The 22,973-nt window shown below is 43.4% G+C and overlaps 1 protein-coding gene across 2 annotated transcripts in view; it reads right to left on the bottom strand.

Moving 5' to 3' along the window:
• Positions 1 to 22,973, bottom strand: part of BAG1 (BAG cochaperone 1) — a 135,573-nt gene that overhangs the window by 98,571 nt on the left and 14,029 nt on the right. For both annotated transcript variants that reach the window (XR_012234509.1, XM_073587725.1), the window contains exons 2-5: positions 13,664 to 13,792; positions 10,047 to 10,129; positions 3,582 to 3,695; positions 3,260 to 3,367 (exon numbers count right to left, since the gene is read on the bottom strand). Coding sequence is in view for 1 of the 2 variants with exons in the window: in XM_073587725.1 (XP_073443826.1) it covers positions 3,260 to 3,367; positions 3,582 to 3,695; positions 10,047 to 10,129; positions 13,664 to 13,792 (434 nt within the window). In the remaining variant the exon portion in view is untranslated. The remainder of the gene's footprint in view (positions 1 to 3,259; positions 3,368 to 3,581; positions 3,696 to 10,046; positions 10,130 to 13,663; positions 13,793 to 22,973) is intronic.

Raw genomic sequence — 22,973 nt, 5'->3', positions numbered from 1 at the left:
CAGCGGATGATGGTGGTGTTTATAATATAACCAAAACACACACTATGATCCAATATACATCGATTGACGTATGTACATTTCATTTAAATAATAAATTTTATACATGAAAAATAAAAGTTTAAATTTTATATTCACTTTCCCTTATCCCTTACCCTTCTTCTAGTATCCTCTGGCTACCCCTTGCTCCACGCCGCTACCTCAGGGACTCAATACATGCCAGGTTTGCACTGCTCCGCCGCCGCTATTGCTGTGAAGGAGGGGGTAAGAAACACCCCCGTGGGAGACTCGCGGGGAGAGGGGAGACTCACGGACCCAGGAGCTGCAACTCCCCCCCCCCCCCCTCCCTCCCTCCCCCCTCGGCTTATAATCGAGTCAATAAGTTTTCCTGGTTTTTGATGAAAAATTAGGTACCTCGGCTTATACTCGGGTCGGCTTATAATCAAGTATATACGGTAGGTCTTTTGGGAATGTTTCCGCAAGTCCCCAGTGTTTACCTAAGTAGGGCGTACTTGAATAATGTCATAGTACATTTGGGTGGAACTTGAGCAGCAGAAGCCACATTACTCCATATACTATTTTACTGTTTCTTCATAAAGTCTAAGGAGGCAGTATAATTTTTGTATTGATTAAAGGGGATGTCCATGATGATAAAAAAAGCCGCAGTCTTAATCCCTTCACGACCAGAGGAATTTTTGTTTTTGCTACTTGGTTTTTCACTTCCTTACTTCCGAGAGCCATAACTTTTTTTTTAATTTTTCGGTCAACATAGATATGTGAGGGCTTGTTTTTTGTGGGATAAGTTGTACTTTTGAACATCACCATTGGTTTTAACATATACTGTACTGGAAAATGGGAATAAAATTAAAGTGCAGTGAAATTAGAAAAAAAAGTGCTATTCCACAGTTGCTTTTTGTTTTGTTTTTTACCATTTTCACTAAAAGCTAAAACTTACCTTCCATTATGATTCTCTAGGTCATTATGAGTTCATTGACACCAAACATGTCTACGTTCTTTTTTGTTTAAGTGGTGAAAAAAAAATTCTAAATTTGGTTAAAAAAAGTCACCATTTTCCTAGACCTGTAGTCTCTATTTTTCGTGGTTTGGGGCTGGGTGAGGGCTTATTTTTTGCACACTGAGCTGGCTTTTTTATTGATATCATTTTGATGTAGATACAATCTTTTGATCACCGGTTAATGCATTTTGTTGCAATGTAGCGCCGCGGCAACCAAAAACAAAACGTAATTCTGATGCTTTGAATTTTTTTCTCATTACGCCGTTTAGCTATCGGATTAATTTTTTTTTTATATTGATAGATCGGGCGATTCTGAATGCGGTGATACCAAATATGTGTATATATGATTTTTTTTATTGTTTTATTTTGAATGGGGCAAAAGGGGGGTGATTTGAATGTTTATTTTTTTTCTTTAAAACCTTTTAGAAGCTGCAGTACTTTGATCGCTTCTGCTAAACACAGGCGATGAACAGATCGCCTGTGTGTAGCAGAAAGTCTTAATTGCTATGAGCGCCGACCACAGGGCGGCTCTCACAGCAATCTGGCAATGACAACCACAGACGTCTGCTACAAGCCTCTGGATGTCACGCCGACCCATCAGTGACCTGCGACCATGTGACAGGGTCACTGATGGGCGAGACTAGTGACGCGCTTCCTGTAAGAGCAAGTTAAATGCTGTTGACAGAGATTGACACCGGCATTTAACTAGCTAACAGCCGCGGGTGGATCGCGATTCCACCCGTAGCTGTTGCAGGCACGTCAGCGGTATAGATCAGCTGTCATGTGCCGGAAAGGTGTGTGCTCAGCGTCGGAGCCAGCACCAAACAGGCAGAGTCCGCCATCAGCGTACTATTATGCCCAATGTCGGAAAGGGATTAAGCAGTTGTCATGTGGGGCATGCAGGCTGTGATGTCTGCAGCCATTGTAAACATAAAAGGAGCGGGGAACATGATGTGATGCTGGACCAACTGGATGTAAAAGACTGAATACATATTTCATGTGTATTGCTGCTTACATCCACAACTACAGCACAAATCACCACTGTAGCCAATCGCTAAGCTCAGTGATTATGCCAAAGCAGAAGCCAAAGAACTGAGATTGGTTGCAACGGAGATGTGCGCTGAAGTTGTTACGCTACCACTGCAGCCAGAGACAAAGACCAGAGCATTAATGAAGAGGCCATGTTGGACCCAGGGAGGGGTACTGATAGCTTTTTTTTTATCATTTTAACCCAGCACAGACTTATGTAGCAAAAAAAAAAAGTTATTCCCAGAAAAATACATTTAAGATCATGAGAGTTTGTGAAAGTATAATGTGGGAAAAAAAACTGCCATATTTTCGGCAAATCTGACAAGCAGAATATATTTATCAGTTGCAGCTCATCCAATCGGCCCATCAGTAGCGGTGCTGGTAAGACAAAACCCTATTCTTAAGATAGGACTATCAAATTTAGGAACCTGGATGACATAAAATGTGACAAAGCTGTAGTGCCAGCAAACAATTAAGCGCCAATAGGCAGGTAGTTCTTACCTATCTGCCTGTTGTTTTCGGCACTGTTCTTTGCCTGCACAGAGCGGTCACAGACTGCTCCTGCCAGCGATTCAGATGCCTCTGCTGTCATGTTAAAAGAGTGGTAGCTTCTTTTCCGCTCTGCTCTCTTGACAGGGCAGAACTTTTGATGTCATGCTGAAAGTGAACAGGGAGCCAGCTGTCAAACTGGAGCAGTAGGCTGTCAATCAGAATGACGTCACATCAACAGAGCAGCCCTGCAATGTTGACAGGGAGCAGCTGAATTGCCAGCAGATGCGGCACTCTGTGCTGTCGCAAAAAGGCGCTGAGCACAACAGCCTGATACGTAGGAACTACCTGCCTGTTAAGGCTTATGCGCATTTTTTTCTTTAGTTTTAAAAAGTCACATAAATCCCCTTTAACCCAAACAGGGATGTGTGTGTAGATCATCATTACTCTCATTTGCACATGGAAACACTAGAGGCAATGGTATAAAACTGAAAGGGAGAAGATACAGATTAGATATTAGAAAAAAACTTATTGACAGTGAGGGCGATCAATGATTGGAACAGGCTGCCACGAGAGGTGGTGAGTTCTCCTTCAATGCAAGTCTTCAAACAGAGGCTGGACAGCCATTTGCCTGAGACGGTATAGTGAATCCTGCATTGAGCAGGGGGTTGGACACGATGACCCTGGAGGTCCCTTCCAACTCTAACATTCTATAATTCTATGTCTTACCATAGAATCCATCTCTTCCAGGACTTTCATAAACTGCTCCACAGTTGTCTTTATCCTTTTGTCGAGTTTACCAAGTGCTTCCACTTGAAGACTTTTACTAAGAAAACCCTATAGAACAAATTAAAATATTTTGGAAGGATGTTATAGAATTTCAAAAATGTAAAAAAAAAAAAACAGCTTATTTTACAATTACTCGGAATCTCCCAATTAAACAAACTAATACTAATTTAAGCTGATTAAATACATGACTTATGCTCCGCACCAAGTACATGGTTCCAGTAAAGCTAGAAATGTTAATATATACGGTAGGTTGACACATAACCTTCTGTAGGCCAGACAGTTCCTTGCTAACATCTTCTAGTTTGGTTGCAATTTGCTCAACAGATTTTTCCAAATCCTTTAGCTTCTTTAATTCAGACTCTTCCTCTGGATAGTTCTTTTGATCAAAAGTAGAGTAAGAAAGGAAGAAAATACCAAATGAAATAAGCCGTGTGTGGTTCAGAGTGGACAAATACCATCATAAATACACAATAAACAACATTTAACATCCCAAACATTCAACAAGGCCCCCATATGTAATGTTCGTTTCCTGCAAGCAGAAAATTGGATGATTACAAGACGGTTATTCTGATTAAATCCACACCTTGAAAGCAGAAATCCGTTTTGCCATCTATGAGAAATCCAGTGTTTAAAATCATATGCAAATGAGCTACAAGTGTGGCGGTGTGAGACAATCCACATGAAGCTCATGTGCCCTCACGTCCTATTCCATGGCTGCCACTAGTCCCCCAAGGCTGACTGACAAGTCACTCTTGTTTCACGGACCTGCCTTCCCTGACTGATCTATCACATGAGCAGTCATGCCCTCCTGACGTAACTCGAACCAGTGTATCAATCTGCGCATGTGCCTCCCCATCTGAGGAAACAAGTGTCTCAGATACGAGCAGCAGCGAAGAAGTGTCGGTATCATGTAACCTGTCAGTCAGGCAACAGGTGGGGGGAATAGCCAGAGGGAGGGCAGGCAAGAGAAGTGCAATGTCCCACCCCAAATACTTGGGACTCCGTTACATAGGATTTTAAATGCTAGATTTCATAAGATGACAAAACGGATTTTACAATCAGAGTATGGATCTAAATCAGCATGGAAGTGGCAGGAACATGTCAGTTTGAGGAACAAAATACTCATGAGAGATTACCTTTAATTACATGAAAGTCGCCTTCCTTTTTTTTTTCTATTACAGGCTGAATATTTATCTAGAAAAATATTTTTACAAATTTAACCCCTTACCCCCAAGGGTGGTCTGCGTGTTAATGATCAGGCCAATTATTACAATTCTGACCACGCAATTTTCCAACTTTGAATTCTCATGCTCTTAAATCACAGAAATATGTCACACAAAATACTAAATAGGTAACATTTCCCACATGTTTACTTGACATCAGCACAATTTTGAAACCAAATTTTTTTTTTGTTAGGAAGTTATAAGGGTTAAAAGTTGACCAGCGATTTCTCATTTTTACACCACCATTTTATTTTTTACGGACCACATCACATTTGAAGTCACTGAGGGGTCTATATCATAGAAAATACCCAAAAGTGACACCATTCTAAAAACTGCACCCCTCAAAGTGACCAAAACGCATTCAAGACATTTATTAACCCTTCAGGTGCTTCACAGGAATTTTTGGAATGTTTAAAAAAAAAAAAAATGAACATTTAACTTTTTTTTCACAAAAAATTTACTTCAGATCCAATTTGCTTCATTTTACCAAGGGTAACAGGAGAAACTGGACCCCAGAAGCTATTGTGTAATTTGTCCTGAGTATGCTGACACCTGATATGTGGGGTAAACCACTATTTGGGCGCATGGCAGAGCTCAGAAGGGAAGGAGCGCCATTTGACTTTTCAATGCAAAATTTGCTGGAATTGAGATCGGACGCCACGTCACGTTTGGAGAGCCCCTGATGTGCCTAAACAGCGGAAAGCCCCCACAAATAACACCATTTTGGAAAGTAGATCCCCTACGGAACTTATATAGATGTGTGGTGAGCACTTTGAACTCCCAAGTGCTTCACAGAAGTTTATAATGTAGAGCCGTAAGAAAAAAAAAACATTTTTTTTCACAAAAATTATCGTTTCGCCCTCAATTTTTTATTTTCCCAAGGGTAAAAGGAGAGATTGGACACCAAATGTTGTTGTGCAATTTGTCCTGAGTATGCTGATACCCTATATGTGGGGATAAACCACTGTTTGGGTGCATGGCAGAGCTCAGAAGGGAAGGAGCGCTGTTCGACTTTTCAATGCAAAACTTGCTGGAATTCAGATCAGACGCCATGCTGCGTTTGGAGAGCCCCTGATGTGCTTAAACAGTGGAAACCCCCCCAATTCTAACTCCAACCCTAACCCCAACACACCCCTATAACCCTAACTTTAACCCCAACCCTAACCGGAAAATAGAAATAAATACTTTTTTTATTTTATTATTTTTCCCTAACTAAGGGGGTGATAAAGGGGGGTTTGATTTACTATTTATAGCGGGTTATGTTTGGCAGCTGTCACACACTAAAAGACGTTTTTTATTGCAAAAATAGTTTTTGCATCACCAAATTTTGAGTAACATAGTAACATAGTTTTGAAGGCTGACGGAAGACCTTATGTCCATCTAGTTCAGCCTATTTTTAGTGCAGCTGTTCTGCATTGTTGATCCTGGGGAAGAGGCAAAAAACCCACAGAGTAGAAGCCAATTTTCTCCATAGGGAAAAAAATTCCTTCCCCTAAGCTGGGTCAACCATCTACCTATAATATTATGTTATTCGTAGCCTTCTATACTGTTACTCACAAGAAAAGCATCCATTCCTTTCTTAAATGCATTCAGTGAGTTGGCCATCACCACTTCCTCAGGAAGAGAATTCCAGAGCCTCACTGCTCTTACCGTGAAGAACCCTCTTCTATGCTGGTGCAGAAATTGTCTTTCCTCCAAACGAAGAGAATGCCCCCTTGTTCTTGTCACAGTCCTTGGTACAAACAGTTCATTGGAGAGATTTCTGTATTGCCCTCTGATATACTTGTACATATATATATTAAGTCTCCCCTAAGTCTTCTCTTTTCTAGAGTAAATAGACCTAATTTTGATAACCTTTCTGGGTATTGTAGTGAACCAACTTCATTTATCATTTTAGTAGCCCGCCTTTGAACCCTTTCAAGTTCAGTAATGTCTTTCTTGAGCACCGGCGTCCAAAATTGCACACAATACTCCAAGTGTGGTCTGACGAGTGATTTGTACAGAGGGAGAATTATGTTTTCATCTCGTGTCCCCAGACCTCTTCTAATGCATCCCATGACCCTATTTGCTTTGGTGGCAGCTGCCTGACACTGGGCACTCCAATTTAGCTTCTTATTGACTAAGATGCCCAAGTCTTTTTCCATGTCTGATTTCCCCAGCAGTTTCCCATTTAGTAAGTAATTGTAGCATCTGTTTCTCCTACCCATGTGCATAGAGTTATAATTTTTCCATATTTTGGCCCACAGAGTCATGTGAGGTCTTGTTTTTTGTGGGACGAGTTGATGTTTTTATTGGTACCATTTTCGGGCACACGACATCTTTTGATCGCTTCTAATTCTGATTTTTGGGAGGCAGAATGAGCAAAAACCAGCAATTCATGTATCTCTTTTGGGAGGCGTTTATACTGTTCCGCGTGTGGTAAAATTGATAAAGCAGTTTTATTCTTCGGGTCAGTATGATTACAGCGATACCTCATTAATATCATTTTTTTGTGTTTTGGCGCTTTTATACAATAAAAACAATTATTTTTGCATCCCTTTGTTCTGCGAGCTATAACTTTTATTTTTCCGCTGATGATGCTGTTTGGCGGCTCGTTTTTTTGCGGGACAAGATGACGTTTTCAGCGGTACCATGGTTATTTATATCCATCTTTTTGATCACGTGCGATTACACTTTTTGCCCGGCAGTATGATGATAAAGCATTGTTTTTTGCCTTTTTTTTTTTTTTTTTTTTGAAGGGGTTCACTAAAGGGGTTAACTAGTGGGACAGTTTTATAGGTCGGGTCGTTATGGACGCGGCAATCCTGAATATATGTACTTTTATTGTTTAGATTTTTTAAAATATTTAAGGAATATTGATTTTTTTTTTTAATTTTTTTTTATTTAATTCTTACTTTTACACTGTGTCCCACTATGGGACACTCATTTTGTGCAGGCTGATCGCTTCTATAAGCATGCAGATCTGCATGCCATATAAGCTGTCAGTGCTGCACTTTCAGTACACTGACTTCAGAGACTTCCTGACATGCACTGCACATGACAGGAAGTCTCTCAGCTCTGGAGACCCGTATGTCATGTTGTCAGCGTATATTCTGAGTCCAAAGTGCTGCCTTCTATTGAACGTAGCTGAATCTACAGGTGTTCACTGAACCAAGGGGATTTACCTCGTTCAATACATTTCTATTTATGTAATTTCTCTTGCGGAGACTAGAAAAATTGACATGCTGCGGTCCTGAAAGACGCGCCGCATGTCAGTGCCCGCGGGTGATCTGCAGGCGTCTGTGGACGCATAGAGGACATGGGATTTCTTGAAATCCAATCCACTATGTTGTCATATCTGGCTGCTGCGGATTTGATGCTGCATAAATACGGAGAATCAAACCAGCCACAACTTCGGATCGCGGGCACATACCCTTAACAGGCAGACAAGGGTGCAATATTGTTGCTGCAATCACACCCATCCTCAAAAAGCCCTCCCTTGATCCATCCTCTGTGTCTAACTATCACCCGATATCTCTTCTCCCTTACGCCTTACTGGAACAGCATGTATATCTTGAACTGTCCTCCAACCGCTCCTCCTGTTCACTCTTTGACCGGTTACAATCTGGCTTCCGACCGCATCACTCAACTGAAACTGCCCTAACTAAAGTCACTAACGACTTACTAACCGCCAAGAGCAAGCGACACTACTCTGTCCTCCTTCTCCTGGACCTGTCCTCTGCCTTCGACACCGTAGACCATTCCCTCCTGCTACAGACTCTCTCATCTCTTGGCATCACAGACTTGGCCCTATCCTGGATCTCATCATACCTAACAGACCGAGCATTCAGTGTCTCCCTCTCACACACCACCTCCTCACATCGCCCCCTGTCTATTGGTGTCAGATTTGCATGAGTGGCGATGACGCCGCTCATGTAAATTATGCTATCACAGCCACAGGGGCATGATAACATGGAAAGAGAGCTGACTAGTCTGGGTGAAACTAACGCCCCATTGACTAGCCCTCATTAGCATAGGAAACAGGGGCAATGTACATGCTTTTTTCAAACCTCATTTGTATGGAAAAACGTTATACAGGGCTGGTTAGGCAGATAATCTACTCATAAATAAGTGATTGCTGCTGGGTTGAAGGGCATGGGGGACCTCACAGGTTCCTTTTAAAAATAATGCGTCACCAGGTTTTTACCACCTAAACTGAGGGCAGCACAAGGTAGAGACAGAGACCCTAGTCCAAGCAATATGTCATTTACTTGACTGCTTAGTGTAGTTTTGATGAAATCACAGTCTTATCAATAGGAGATCATCATTAGAGCACTAGTAAACCTGCTGCCAGGTAGTCAGGCATATTGATGGGCTCTGTATAACTCCACCACCACTGACTGGCAGCTTCTCGTACATGGGCAGAAAGCTGTCCATCAGTGGTGTGGCCTGAGTTATACAGAGCTCAACATTCAGAGAACCGCTAGATCTACGACAGATAAAACTGTGATTATCAAAATGACAGCATTCAGCTCAGTGACACATCACTGGAATCAGGATCTCTGCCCCTATATTATCCTGCTCTCAGATGAGTAGCAAAAACCTGACGACAAAATCCTTTCAATTGCGTGGTTTTAATAAAGATCATCTTTCGACTCCTTGCATGTTAATGCAAGCAACATGTATAATCCTTGCAAATTTCATTTATTTCTAGGAAGTCCTGGGTGTCTAAGGCTTGACACGGGTCTGTCTTTTTAATCATACACATGAATTGGTCTTTTTTTTCCTTTTTAACAACACTATGCTTTGGCGCAACATTGCATAAAGGCACTAATGTGCTTGGTTGGCATTTTAACAGGTGTCTATATTAAAAAAAATATATATTGTTATAGGTGTATAATAGGAATTTAGGTTGACTTGTAAATTCAGGTTTTATTTTTGTACATTTTAGCACAAATGTTAATGGGGTAAGAAATTTTAAGTTTTGAATTAAGATAAAGGTGTCAAGTTTGTATACATCTAAAATTAGCTTGGTGATCAAAAACATTGAAATAATCTGGCCTTAACCTAAAAAACTCATTAAATATGTATTACATCTTCCATTGAAGCCAACGGAAGTTACAGCAAGAGGAATGCTGCTTGCTTTGTTCTTTCAGTAACTGCCATAGATATCATTGGAGAGGGCGATCATCAAGTGGTATGAAGTCACTTACTGATCAGTGAGATCCATTTTTCTGGAGGCCTACTGATCCTTAGAAGGACTGAGCCCTGTTTCCACACATAGAAACACTTCCAGCAACACTGTACAGAACAAAATGCAATGGAAAGTTGTTCCATTCTTCAAATCAAAAGGGGTCACAGATGATGGAGCTGAGCAACCACAATGTTATCGCGCAGCCTAGCAATCATCCATAGCATTTAATTCTGTGATTAGAACCATTCTAGAAGGAATATTTACCTTTCACCAAGTACTTGTTCACACATCACCTACCAATTAACCAGAAACAAGTAATGACTACATTTACCTTCTTTCCAATTAGCATTATTTTACAGCCATTCCTGATGCCCAGTGATGAAAGTGTCTTTTCCATTTCCTTAAGCGATTTCCCTTAATACATGGAAACAATGCACAATGAAATAAGAATCTGGTGTACTCTTAAAGAGAATCCGTCAGCAGGTTTTTGCTATGCTGAAGACAGCAGGAGATAGAGGCTGGAACACAGAATTCAGGGATGTGTCACTTGTCAAAGTTCATACTGTTGTTTACTAACTATGGAGCATTTATCCTAAGATTAACATTACTGGACTACACTAGTCAGACCACACCGCTTCCTGTGATAAGCAACTCACTGTCTATGGACTTTGTATACACAGTAAGCCTGGTGTGGGCGGGGTTAGCTTTCCCAGCTGCTTCATTCTAAATCTAAAAGCTCCACTTGTGTCAGATCTGCTGCACCCAGTAAACTAAGTAATACATAGCTGGACTCACCATATATTTGCCTACATAAGGCTGCTATCAGATGAGGTAGCAAAAACCAACTGACAGATTCCCTTTAATAGACATCTGTGCAAAGAAAACTTATAAAAACATGATTGCTTCGTACACTTACAGTATATGAGGGTAGGTTTAGAATGATTATTTAGTGGGTGGCTGCCTACTGCATGAGCCATGGTCAGCACTTTTCCGGTATCCCCAGATGGAGGTTAAGTAAAACGTGTTCTGGTGCTGGGCAGCACTCAATTTGGTGGATAATTACACTAAAGTGGAATTTGGAAAAATCTACCACACGTACTAATCATGATGAATGGTTTCACCCCAATTACAGTACGTTTTTGATTTGATGAATTTTCAAGTACAATAAATATTTTTACTCTTTGGTTTGAAAATATCATTAAAAGGGAATCTGTCACCCTATTTTTTTTGACTATCAGCTGCCGGCATTGACATCAGGGGCTTATCTACAGCATTCTGTAATGCTGTAGATAATCCCCCGATGTAACCTGAAAGATAAGAAAAACACGTTAGATTATACTCACCGGAGGGGGAGGTCCGGTCCGGCGCCTCCCATTTTCATACGATGCCGTCCTCTTCTTCCCTTCCTGTACTGGCGCAGGCGCACTGCTCTGCCCTGTTGAGGGCAGAGCTAAATACTGCAGTGCGCAGGCGCCGGACCTCTCCCGACACCTGCGCACTGCAGGACTCTGCTCTGCCCTCAACAGGGCAGAGCAGTGCGCCTGCGCTGGAGCCACTACAGGAAGGGAAGAAGAGGACGGCGTCGTATGAAGATGGGAGGAGCCGGACCGGACTGCAACACCCATCGGACCGGACCGCCCCCTCCGGTGAGTATAATCTAACGTGTTTTTCTTATCTTTCAGGTTACATCGGGGGCTTATCTACAGCACTACAGAATGCTGTAGATAAGCCCCTGATGTCAGTGGCGGCAACTAATAGTCAAAAAAAAGGGTGAAAAATGCCCTTTTAAAAAAAAAAAACATGTTTACACGTAAAAATTGTGGCTTTTTAATTGACTTTTCAACTGTATATTTAATTTTGCCAGAAAAACAATGTGCTGTATGAGCACTGACCACAGTATTATCTTCATTAAAATCATTAACAATACAATTTACTTGTTAACATTTGCCAATTTACCAGTAAAAAAAAACAAAAAAAAAAACAACTCTGGTTTCGAGAGTAAGGACACGTTTAGCAGTTGATCAAGTTTTTACTTCAGTATTTGTAAGTTAAAATCAGGAGTGGGACAATCAGAGGAAAAGTATAATAGAAACACGTCACCACTTCTGAATTTATCACCCACTCCTGGTTTGGGCTTACAAATACTGATGTATAATACTGACCAATACTAAACGTGTGAACGTGGCCTAAAAGGGAATTTTTAATTTTATAATTTATGCTCATTGCCTCGGTGTTGACGGGTCTCCTAGGCAAGCGCTGCTCCAAAGCTTCCATATTGCCGGATATGGCCAACTGCAATGCCCCTACACTCCTCTGATGCTGAAGTAACACTGCCTCCACTTGCAGCATCACGGCCAGAGGAGCATCAACACCATTGTTCTGAACTGTCAATCAAGAGCACACTGCCTTCTGACAATCTGGAAGTCTGAGGGATAGTGGGCACCTCCAATCCTAAGCCTTGGAAACAGGACAATTGATTGTGCCATTACATCACAGTTCCTATGATGTAACAGTGTGTCATGGGACATAGGTTACTTTATGGCAGCCAGTAAACACTTTGATTTCCTAGTTGTTACATAACAAGAGGACTGCACGCTTCTAAATCTAAAGAAAGGATTGCCAAATCTAGTCTAACACATTATCTTACAAACCTTTGCTGTGGCAGAAAAAAACTGTGATGAGCAAGTGAGACATTCATGGTAATCAGTGATCCTAAGTCTGTGTTGCCATGCTACAGCCACAATGTGGTTGGAAAACCTTAAAGGGACAGTCTGCACAGAATCAATGTTCACAGCAGGTAGAGGTGCTGGGTGAATCATGACGTGGCCAAAGATTTAAAGGGGTTGTCAGCTATTAGGACAACCCCTTCTTGGTCAAAATGTTTGGCCCCTATAAAATAATAAAGCCTATACTCACCTACCATGCCAGTGCTATCGGCACTTCGTCTCCTGGGGCTTGCGTGTGGCTATTGTGACACTGGCGTCCAAACAGCATCACTGTCCCCGCCTCCTGTCAAAATGAGCAGGAAGAGGAAGTCCGAAACCAGCTCCAGCCCGGACTTCCTCTTTATGTTCGAAATGTACGAAGGTGTAGACAGTGACGCCAGCGCTGATTTGGCACCGGTGTCACAACAACCGCATGCAAGCCCCAGAAGGCGGAGGGCCAACACCGTGGGAACGGCACTGGCACGGGAGTATAGGCTTTATTATTTTATGGAGGCCAAGCGCAGGGAGTATGAGGAGATGTTGTCCAAGTAATAATAGAGGCTTTTTTAAGTGCACCTTCCCTCCTGCTTGTTTTCCCTCTATCTCTGCCCTTTTCTTCTTCTCGCTGGAGAGATCGCTGATGTGTCACAAAATCAGCAATCTCGCTAGTGAGATCGCTGTGTGTGACGGGGCCTTTAGTTTGAACAGTCATTGTGTGCTGACAGAGTCCCTTTAGGACTGTAGCAGCTCAGGGTCGCTGCAGTTTTTACCTGTTTTATGGCTGCAGCGTGTGAACACAGCCTCACCTGCGCGCCTTTGGCCTATGAAAATTATATTTTGTTTATCATTTTGTAGATCAGAAATATTACATGTAAAGAAACTGTCTACACTAGACTGTGAACTGAGTGATCACAGCAATTACAGAAGACCATGAGCTCTGTATTATAGTACTAATCTGTTAACATGCCCCCTTATTCTGTTAACCCCAACCCTGTATGAGATGTATATTAAATTGATGACAGTCTCCATGAAAAAGTTACTGGTTTTACACCGTTTTATTGTGCAAACCGTCAAAGGCAGCGAAATCCAATTTACAGAGCAACTCGGGATGCACACCAGTATACACCTTGGAGTCAGCTCGAGAAGCGGCTATCAGGTCCATTATTAAAAGGTGGCGGACCCCTTATGTTCTCCGAATACACATGCTAGCAGACTAACATTAGACAACGTATTAGAAATGTACCCTTATATATAAGTTTCTGTGAGGCACTTGCTACCCCGGTGACTTTCTCCACAGCCATTGCCAGGTCCTGAAGAATGGGTTCCTCACGCTCCTCTTCAGCCACTATCTGCAGTTTGTGCTTTTCACTTCCTGGAAAAAATATGTAATTATTTGCAGCCATAAAGAATAGTTATTTTGGCTACAATAGTAGTACATTAATGGACTAAGGACATGTGCACACAGAATAGAAAAACTGAGCCGGATCTACACCAAAGTGTGCAGCTCTCGCTCAGCGCCGTGTGGCCGTTTCCAAACATCATTTCCACAATGCCAGAAAGCCCAGGCAAGATGTTCCCCATGTGAACATGCCCAACGGTCGTTTCCTGCAATCTTCCACATATTCTTCATTAGCATTTCCAAGCATTTTGCTAGAAGCGTCTATAAGGCTGGTCATACACATTGGGTAGCTGTTGGCTGAACGGTGCTTCGCGGACAGCCATCCCAGCCGACAGTCACTCAGCTGACTCTTCTACACCCAAGAGCTCTTGCTTATCCAAGCACCTGTGTTCTCTATGATAAAGCTTCTGACTATCACGTCGGTCAATGTCTCTCTCAGGGAGACCACTGAGAAAGGCAGTTCAAAATCGGCCCTGCGCGATCGACATCTCTCTCTCATGGCCACCAGTAGGCCGGTGCTCCCATACACATTAGACCACAGGCTGAACCAGTCGAGTTTGGTGGGTTGGGTTGATATTAGTCTAACGTATATGGGGGACTTAAGGGTGTGTGCGGATCCGCAGCAGTTTCTGCTGCAGTGTACAGTACCATTTAACGCAATGCAAAATGAAAACCGCAGTGCCCACAGTGCGGAATTTTCCGCGGTTTTAAATCCGCAGCATGTCACTTAGTGCGGATTCCGCAGCGGTTTGGCAACTGCTCCATGACAGGTGTCAAACCGCAGGGGAAAACCACAGGCTAATCCTCAGAAAATCCGCAGATCACCGCAGGTCTTTTGACCTACGGATTTAGACAAATCCGCTCGGAAAATTCCACAGCAGAATCCGCAACGTGCACACACACCCTAAGGCCTCTTTCACACATCAGGTTTTCGCCGTCAGGCGCGATCCGGCTCTTTTGACAAAAAACGGATCCGGCGAAATGCAATGCCGGATCCGGTTTCCCCCCCATTGACTTGCATTTGCGCCGGATGGCCATGCGTTTCATCCGGTTTTCGCCGGATCCGGCAATGTGTCGCAATCCGGCTTCTGGAAAAAATGGCTACTGGAACGTTTTTTGTCTCCGGCGAAAAAGCCGGACACGCCGGATCCGGCGCGTCCAGCTTTTTCACACAATGAAAGTCTATGAGCGCCGCAATGCGCCGGATCCGGCAAAAGCCGGATCCGGTTTTTTGGGCCTGAGCATGCTCAGTAGCTCTGCCCACAGCACACATATATAAAAGCATGACAGTGGGACCCTCAGCCACACCCAACATGCCACCAAAGACAGCAACCAAGCGCAGAAGAAGGCAGGAGACCACTGCAGCACCATCAGCACCACCACCACCCCAAATGGAGCAGCAAAGGGAACATGCTGAACAACGGGAGGGGAGTCCAGCAGCAGATGAGAGACGGTAATTATCAAATCCCCCATTCCTCAAAACTAGGGCCATGGAATATCAAGATATTTATTGGCCCTTTGTTTCTCTTTATTCAACAGCCGCCCAAGAGATGCAGCAGCAGCACTGGCAGCAGCAACAGCAGCAGCACCACCCACAGCCATGGAGTCTGGCCAGCAGGAGGACACCACATCATCTTCTGGGAGCCCTCCCTCGCATCGTCAGCGCTTGACGGTAAGTTTTTATTTCCAAAATCCATCATCTCTGTAATATATGTCTATTCATTGCCTTTTATTTCAAAACAGGAATCACAAGCTGAAGAGGAGCTCCCAGAAGAAGAAGGAAGGGGTGGACAGACACCTGTAGTGGGCTCACAATTGGTAAGTTTTTTGCATCAAACGCAGAAACACAACATCACACTACACACAACACATAGAAAACAATGTACCGCAGACATCACACAGCAAACAAATATGCCAACATCCAAACACATACATTTTTTTCTTTTGTTCTCTAGTCTTCCCAATCTGGTGCTCGGCCAAGAGGTCCTCGCAGTGCCTCCCAGGGTCGTTGGTGACAGCAACGCGGCGGTCACCAGCGTGTAAGTATAATATTTAAGTTAAATTTTGGTACACTTTTTATTTCATGTCTTAAAGTGTGGTGACTAATTTTGCTATTTTTCTATTTTACTTTAACAGCCTTCACAGCGTGCTCCCGACTCAGACGGTGAGGATGGAGGAATTGATGTGGACCGCCTCATCGATCTCGTCAGAGAACGGGAGCCGCTTAGGAATATGGCTGACCGCCGCCATGCTGACCGGATTGTTACCCGACGACTCTGGGAGGAAATCTGTTCGCTCCTTGTGGGCCGCTGGGAGGACCTCGATGCTCGGGCCCAGATTAAAGAGCGTAAGTATATACAGTACCGGTTGCTTGATGTAAACCAGTGTTTCCCAAACTCCAGTCCTCGTGGTCCCCACGGACCATGTGTTCAGGATTTCTATTTACTATGGAAATCCTGAAAACATGACCCCTGGGGACCATGAGGACTGGAGTTTGGGAAACACTGATGTTGTATACTAACCACTTTGTCCTTTCTCGTTTCAGGGGACAGAATTGTGAAGCGGTGGCGGTCTGTGAGGGATCGTTTCAAGAAGGAGTTCAATAAAGAGATGCGGGCCCCGAGCGGATCTGGAGGACGCAGGAGCAAGTACAAGTACGCACGAGCCCTGTCGTTCCTCCGGGAAACAATGGTCACCAGAAGGTAAATATTACACACCACATGTGAAAAAAAAATGTTTAGATGTAACAATTTTTTTTCAGCCAGGGCCATGCCATGTCACTATTTTAATTGTTTTTTTTTATCTTTATTCCACAGCACGGTGAGCAGCACTCGGGAGCCTGCACGATTGGACCCTTCTGAGGGGATCCCTGAGGAGACCGGCACCGAGGGACACTTCGACCTCCCCGGTACATCTGCACCTTCCCAGCCTTCCCACACATTCGACCCATCTGTCCCATCCACCAGCACAGGAGCATCGTGGCCGCCTACATTACATGAAGCTGCTGGTGAGGAGATCGCTTTCCCTTTACCCCACCCTTCTGCCCCTGCCACCTCTAGTACACCTGCGGGTACTGGGCGGCAGCGGGGTCAGGAAAAGACTTATGCGCCAGAGTTCTTGCATCTGAATGCATCTTTCCAGAACAGTCTAAAAGTCTTGTCAGAGCAAATCTCCGCAGGCTTTCAGCAGATCAACTCCAGCATTCTGGAGGTGAAGACACTTCTGCAAACCATGCATTCAGAAGCAAGATCTTCGCCAAACCACACCTTTTTCAGGTCTGTTGTGGAGCGCATGGAAACGCTCTCTCCTACCCAGCAGATGCATGTAATGCATTCATGCCTCGGTGCTCTCCAGCACGTTACCTCCCAACCTCCTCCTCCCACCCCAGTAGATCCTCCACCTGCACCCCCTCCAGCCACTTTCCATCCTCCCCCTCCTAATACATACCAGCCACCTCCCCAGTACCAGCAACCTCCCCAGTACCAGCAACCTTCCCAGTACCAGCAACCTTCCCAGTACCAGCAACCTGCCCCATACCAAACTCCTTCGCCGTACCAAACTCCTTCGCCGTACCAAACTCCTTCGCCGTACCAAACTCCTTCGCCGTACCAAACTCCTTCGCCGTACCAAACTCCTTCCCCATACAACTTGCCATCAACATCATCTGCTCCTACAGTCCCTGCCCAACCATCCACTCCACCGCCCACCACCTCTTCTGCCTCCCACATGTCCACCCATTCTGTAGCTTTTTCCACACCTTCACCTCTAACTGTTCCTTCCCCACCACGATCCCAGTCCTCTCTCCACACTCCCAGTGTCGAAGTGTCCCGCAGCCCCTCCAGCAGTATTTCCACCCCACACTAGACAGATTTGTAATGTGTGTTTTTTAATAAAAATGCCCATTTGGTTTAAAACCTTTATTAAAAGTTTTTTTAACTTTAAAAACATTTTACAAAAAAAAAAATATTTTAAATAAAAGTTAAATTACCGTTTTACAATGGTTGTCTGTCATTTCTTTCTGCGGCGAACTATGTTTAAAAAAAAGGTTAAATACAGGGTATTTCAAAGGTAAAAAGGTATTCAAAACCAGGTATATAACTGTGGGTAAATTTTAGCTTTTTGCCACAGTTGGGTTTGAAGCAAAGTATTTCACCTAAAAAGTTGTGTTTATTGTTGGTGATTTCCTAACAATGTACACAACTTTTGTTAAAAGGTGAAATACTTTACATAAAACACAACCAGGTACACACCTGTGGCCTAAAGGTAAAAATAGTAAGACCATGACAAGATAGCCAACTTTGGTTGGCAAAGGTATATACTGTTGGTACAGAAGGTACACAAGTTTGGTTAGGGCACAAATCTTTCACACTCTGTCATCCTGCCAGTGTACTCTGCCTTGAGGTGACAAAGTATAGTGCAAAATTGTCCCTCATTACTGAAACCGTCACAGAATTTCTAGTGGTAATGTCATGGTAATCTTGCAAGGTGGTTTCTTCAGAGGTGTCCTCAATGGAAATGGGTTCCTTGCAGATAACAAAATTGTGGAGTACCACGCAAGCTTTGATCACCTCGTCCACAGTTTCTGTCTTGAGGTTGATCGCAGTCAATAGGACCCGCCATTAGGCTGTCAGAATACCAAAGGAGCATTCCACCATTCTTCTTGCTCTTGTGAGGCGGTAATTAAAAATGCGTTTTGTTCTTGACAATCCTCTGCTACCGTACGGTTTCAAAAGGTGTTCTGACAGCTGGAAGGCTTCATCCCCTACACAGACAAATGGCATAGGTGGACCAGATGTTTGCGGCAGCGGTCTAGGGGGTGGGAACTGGAAGGTGTTTCCATACAGTTTACGCCCCATGGCAGACAGTTTGAAAACTTGAGAGTCATTGGAGCGGCCATAGGCCCCAATATCAACAGCAATAAATTTGTATTCCGCGTCAGCGATGGCCATGAGGACAATTGAAAAATATTTCTTGTAATTGAAATATTCCGATCCGGCTGGCTTTACAATGCGGATATGTTTCCCGTCCACAGCGCCCAAGCAGTTCGGAAACTGACATATCTGTAGAAACTTTTCTGAAATTTCAATCCACCTCTCTGTTGTGGGCTCTGGTAAAAACTCTTCAGCTAAGGAGTCCCACAGTGCACGGCATGTGTACTTCACTATTCCAGATATGGTGGAAATCCCGAGTCTGTACTGGAAATGCAGTGACGAAAGGGATTCTCCAGTTGCAAGAAATCTGTGGGGAATTAAAAAACAATCAATTAGTTTAACCCCTTCCTGACATCCGACGTACTATCCCGTCCATGGGACCCGGGCCCCTATGCCCATGGACGGGATAGTACGTCTACCGCGATCAGCGGCGCCCACGTGGTGAGCGCCGCTGATCGCGGCCGGGTGTCAGCTGATTGTGCCGGGTGTCGGCTGTGATAATGTGTCAGGGGCGGTCACGGACCGCCCCCGACACGTTAACCCCTTACACACCGCGATCAAATATAATCGCGGTGTACCGGGAGTTAAAGGGAAGCATCGGCAGGGAGGGGGCTCCCTCCGTGCTTCCCTGAGCCCCCCACGGCAGCGCAATGTGCAGCGCTGCTGCCGGGGGCTCCTTTCCTGCAGGCTCCCGAATCCAAGATGGCGACGGGGGCCTTCGGGGGCCTGCAGGAAGCTGGCTTCCTCAGTGCCTGCAAAGCGCAGGCATGAGGAAGCCTAGTGCACTGCCTGTGACAGATTGCTGATCTGTCACAGTGATCTGTGATGTGACAGATCAGCGATCTGTCACAGAATAGTGATGTCCCACCTGGGACTATTTAATAAAGTAAAAAAAAAATAAAAAAGTGTTAAAATTAAAAAAAAAAAAAAAAATCGCCAAATAAATTACAAAAAAAGAAAAAAATATTCCCCCAAATAAATCCATTTTTTGAAAATAAAAAAAAAAGAAACAATAAAAGTACACATATTAGGTATCGCCGCGTCCGTAACGACCCGCCCTATAAACCTGTCCCATTAGTTAACCCCTTTAGCGAACCCCTTAAAAAATAAAAATAAAAACGAAGCAAAAAATAATGATTTATTATCATACCGCCAAACAAAAAGTGTAATAACGCGCGATCAAAAACACGCATATAAATATCCATGGTACCGCTGAAAACGTCATCTTGTCCCGCAAAAAACGAGCTGCCACACAGCATCATCAGCGAAAAAATAAAAAAAGTTATAGCTCGCAGAATAAAGCGATGCAAAAATAATTATTTTTTATATAAAATAGTTTTCATTGCATAAAACCGACAAAACATAAAAAAACGACCTAAATGAGGTATCGCTGTAACCGTACTGACCCGAAGAATAAAACCGCTTTATCAATTTTACCGCACGCGGAACGGTGTAAACGCATCCCCCCCAAAAGAAATTCATGAAACGCTGGTTTTTGTTCATTCTGCGTCCCAAAAATCGGAATAAAAAGCGATCAAAAAATGTCACGTGCCCGAAAATGGAACCAATAAAAACGCCAACTCGTCCCGCAAAAAATAAGACCTCACATGACTCGGTGGGTGAAAATACGGAAAAATTATAGCTCTCAATATGTGGTGATGCAAAAACTATTTTTACAATAAAAAGCGTCTTTTAGCGTGCGACAGCCGCCAAACATAAAAACCGCCATAAATAGTAAATCAAACCCCCCGTTATCACCCCCTTAGTTAGGGAAAAATAATAAAATAAAAAAAAATGTATTTATTTCCATTTTTCCAATACGGTTAGGGTTAGGTTAGGGCTAGGGTTAGGGCTAGGGTTAGGGCTAGGGCTGAAATTAGGGTTAGGGGTGTGTTGGGGTTCGGGTTGGAGTTAGAATTGGGGGTTTCCACTGTTTGGGCACATCAGGGGCTCTCCAAATGCAACATGGCGTCTGATTTCAATTCCAGCCAATTCTGAGTTGAAAAAGTCAAATGGCGCTCCTTCCCTTCCAAGCTCTGACATGCGCCCAAACAGTGTTTTACCCCCACATGTAGGGTATCAGCCTACTCAGGACAAATTGCAAAACAATTTTTGGGGTCCAATTTCTCCTGTTACCCTTAGGAAAATAAAAAATTGGGGGCAAAAATATCATTTTTGTGGAAAAAAATGACTTTTTTATTTTCACGTCCGAGCGTTATAAAATTCTGTGAAGCACTGGGGGGTTCAAAGTGCTCACCACACATCTAGATAAGTTCCGTGGGGGGTCTAGTGTCCAAAATGGGGTCACTTGTGGGGAGTTTCAATAGTTTAGGTACATCAGGGGCTCTCCAAACGCACATGACACCCGCAGACACTCTGCATTCCAAAACGTCACTACTTCCCTTCCGAGCCCCGACGTGTGTCCATACAGTAGTTTTCTCCCACATATGGGGTGTCAGCGTACTCATGACAAATTGGACAACTTTTGGGGTCCAATTTCTCCTGTTACCCTTGGGAAAATGAAAAAATTGGGGACTAAAAGATCATGTTTATGGAAAAAATATGATTTTTTTATTTTCATGCCCGGGCATTATAAACTTCTGTGAAGCCCTTGGGGGTTCAAAGTGCTCACCTCACATCTAGATAAGTTCCTTAGGGGGTCTAGTTTTCAAAATGGGGTCATTTGTGGGGGGTTTCCACTGTTTAGGTACATTAGGGGCTCTCCAAAGGCAACATGACACCCGCATACCATTCCATCAAAGTCTGCATTCCAAAACATCACTACTTCCCTTCCGAGCCCCGACGTGTGCCCATGCAGTAGTTTTCTCCCACATATGGGGTATCAGCATACTCAGGACAAATTGGACAACAACTTTTGGGGTCCAATTTCTCCTGGTACCCTTGGGAAAATAAAAAATTGGTGACTAAAAGATCATGTTTGTGGAAAAAATAAGAATTTTTTATTTTCACGCCCGGGCGTTATAAACTTCTGTGAAGCACTGGGGGGTTCAAAGTTCTCACCACACATCTAGATAAGTTCCTTAGGGGGTCTAGTTTCCAAAAAGGTGTCATTTGTGGGGGGTTTCCACTGTTTTGGTACATCAGGGGTTTTACAATCGCGACATGGTGTCCGATCTCAATTCCAGCCAAAAACGTCAAATGGCGCTGCTTCCTTTCCGAGCTCTGCCATGCGCCCAAATAGTGGTTTACCCCCACATGTGGGGTATCAGCGTACTCAGGACAAATTGCACAATAACTTTTAGGGTCCTGTTACCCTTGGGAAAATAAAAATTGGGGTGAAAAGATCATTTTTGTGGAAAAAATATGATTTTTTAATTGTACCGCTGTACGTTATAAACTTCTGTAAAGCCCTTGTGGGTTCAAAGTTCTCACCACATATCTAGATAAGTTCCTTGGGGGGGTCTAGTTTCCAAAATGGGGTCACTTGTAGGGGGTTTCCACTGTTTAGGTACATCAGGGACTCTCCAAACGTGACATGGCGTCCGATCTGAATTCCAGCCAATTTTCCATTGAAAAAGTCAAACGACGCTCCTTCCATTCTGAGCTCTGCCATGCGCCGAAACAGTGGTTCCCCCCCACATATCAGGTATCAGCGTACTCAGGACAAATTTCACAATAACTTTTGCAGTCCAATTTCTCCTGTTACCCTTGGTAAAATAAAAACAATTGAACCTGAAGTACTTTTTTTGTGAAAAAAAGTTAGATGTTCATTTTTTTTAAATATTCAAAAAAATTCCTGTGACGCACCTAAAGGGTTAATAAACTTCTTGAATGTGGTTTTGAGCACCTTAAGGGGTGCAGTTTTTAGAATGGTGTCACTTTTGGGTATTTTCTATCATATAGACCCCTCAAAGTGGCTTCAAATGTGATGTGGTCCGTAAAAATAAAATGGTGTTGTAAAAATGAGAAATCGCTGGTTAACTTTTAACCCTTATAACTTCCGAACAAAAAAAAATTTTGGTTCCAAAATTGTGCTGATGTAAAGTAAACATGTGTGAAATGTTAGTTATCAAGTTTTTTGGGTGCCATATCTCTGTGATTTAAGGGCATAAAAATTCAAAGTTGGAAAATTGCGAAATTTTCAAAATTTTCGCCAAATTTCCGTTTTTCTCACAAATAAACGCAAGTTATTTGAATGAAATTTTACCACTAACATGAAGTACAATATGTCACGAGAAAACAACGTCAGAATCACCAGGATC

This window comes from Dendrobates tinctorius, unplaced genomic scaffold (assembly GCF_039654945.1).
Source record: "Dendrobates tinctorius isolate UK_male_01 unplaced genomic scaffold, ASM3965494v1 ptg000102l, whole genome shotgun sequence".
Taxonomy (NCBI): domain Eukaryota; kingdom Metazoa; phylum Chordata; class Amphibia; order Anura; family Dendrobatidae; genus Dendrobates; species Dendrobates tinctorius.
Note: the sequence above shows the minus strand (reverse complement) of the source record. Positions and strands in the feature narration are given on the sequence as shown.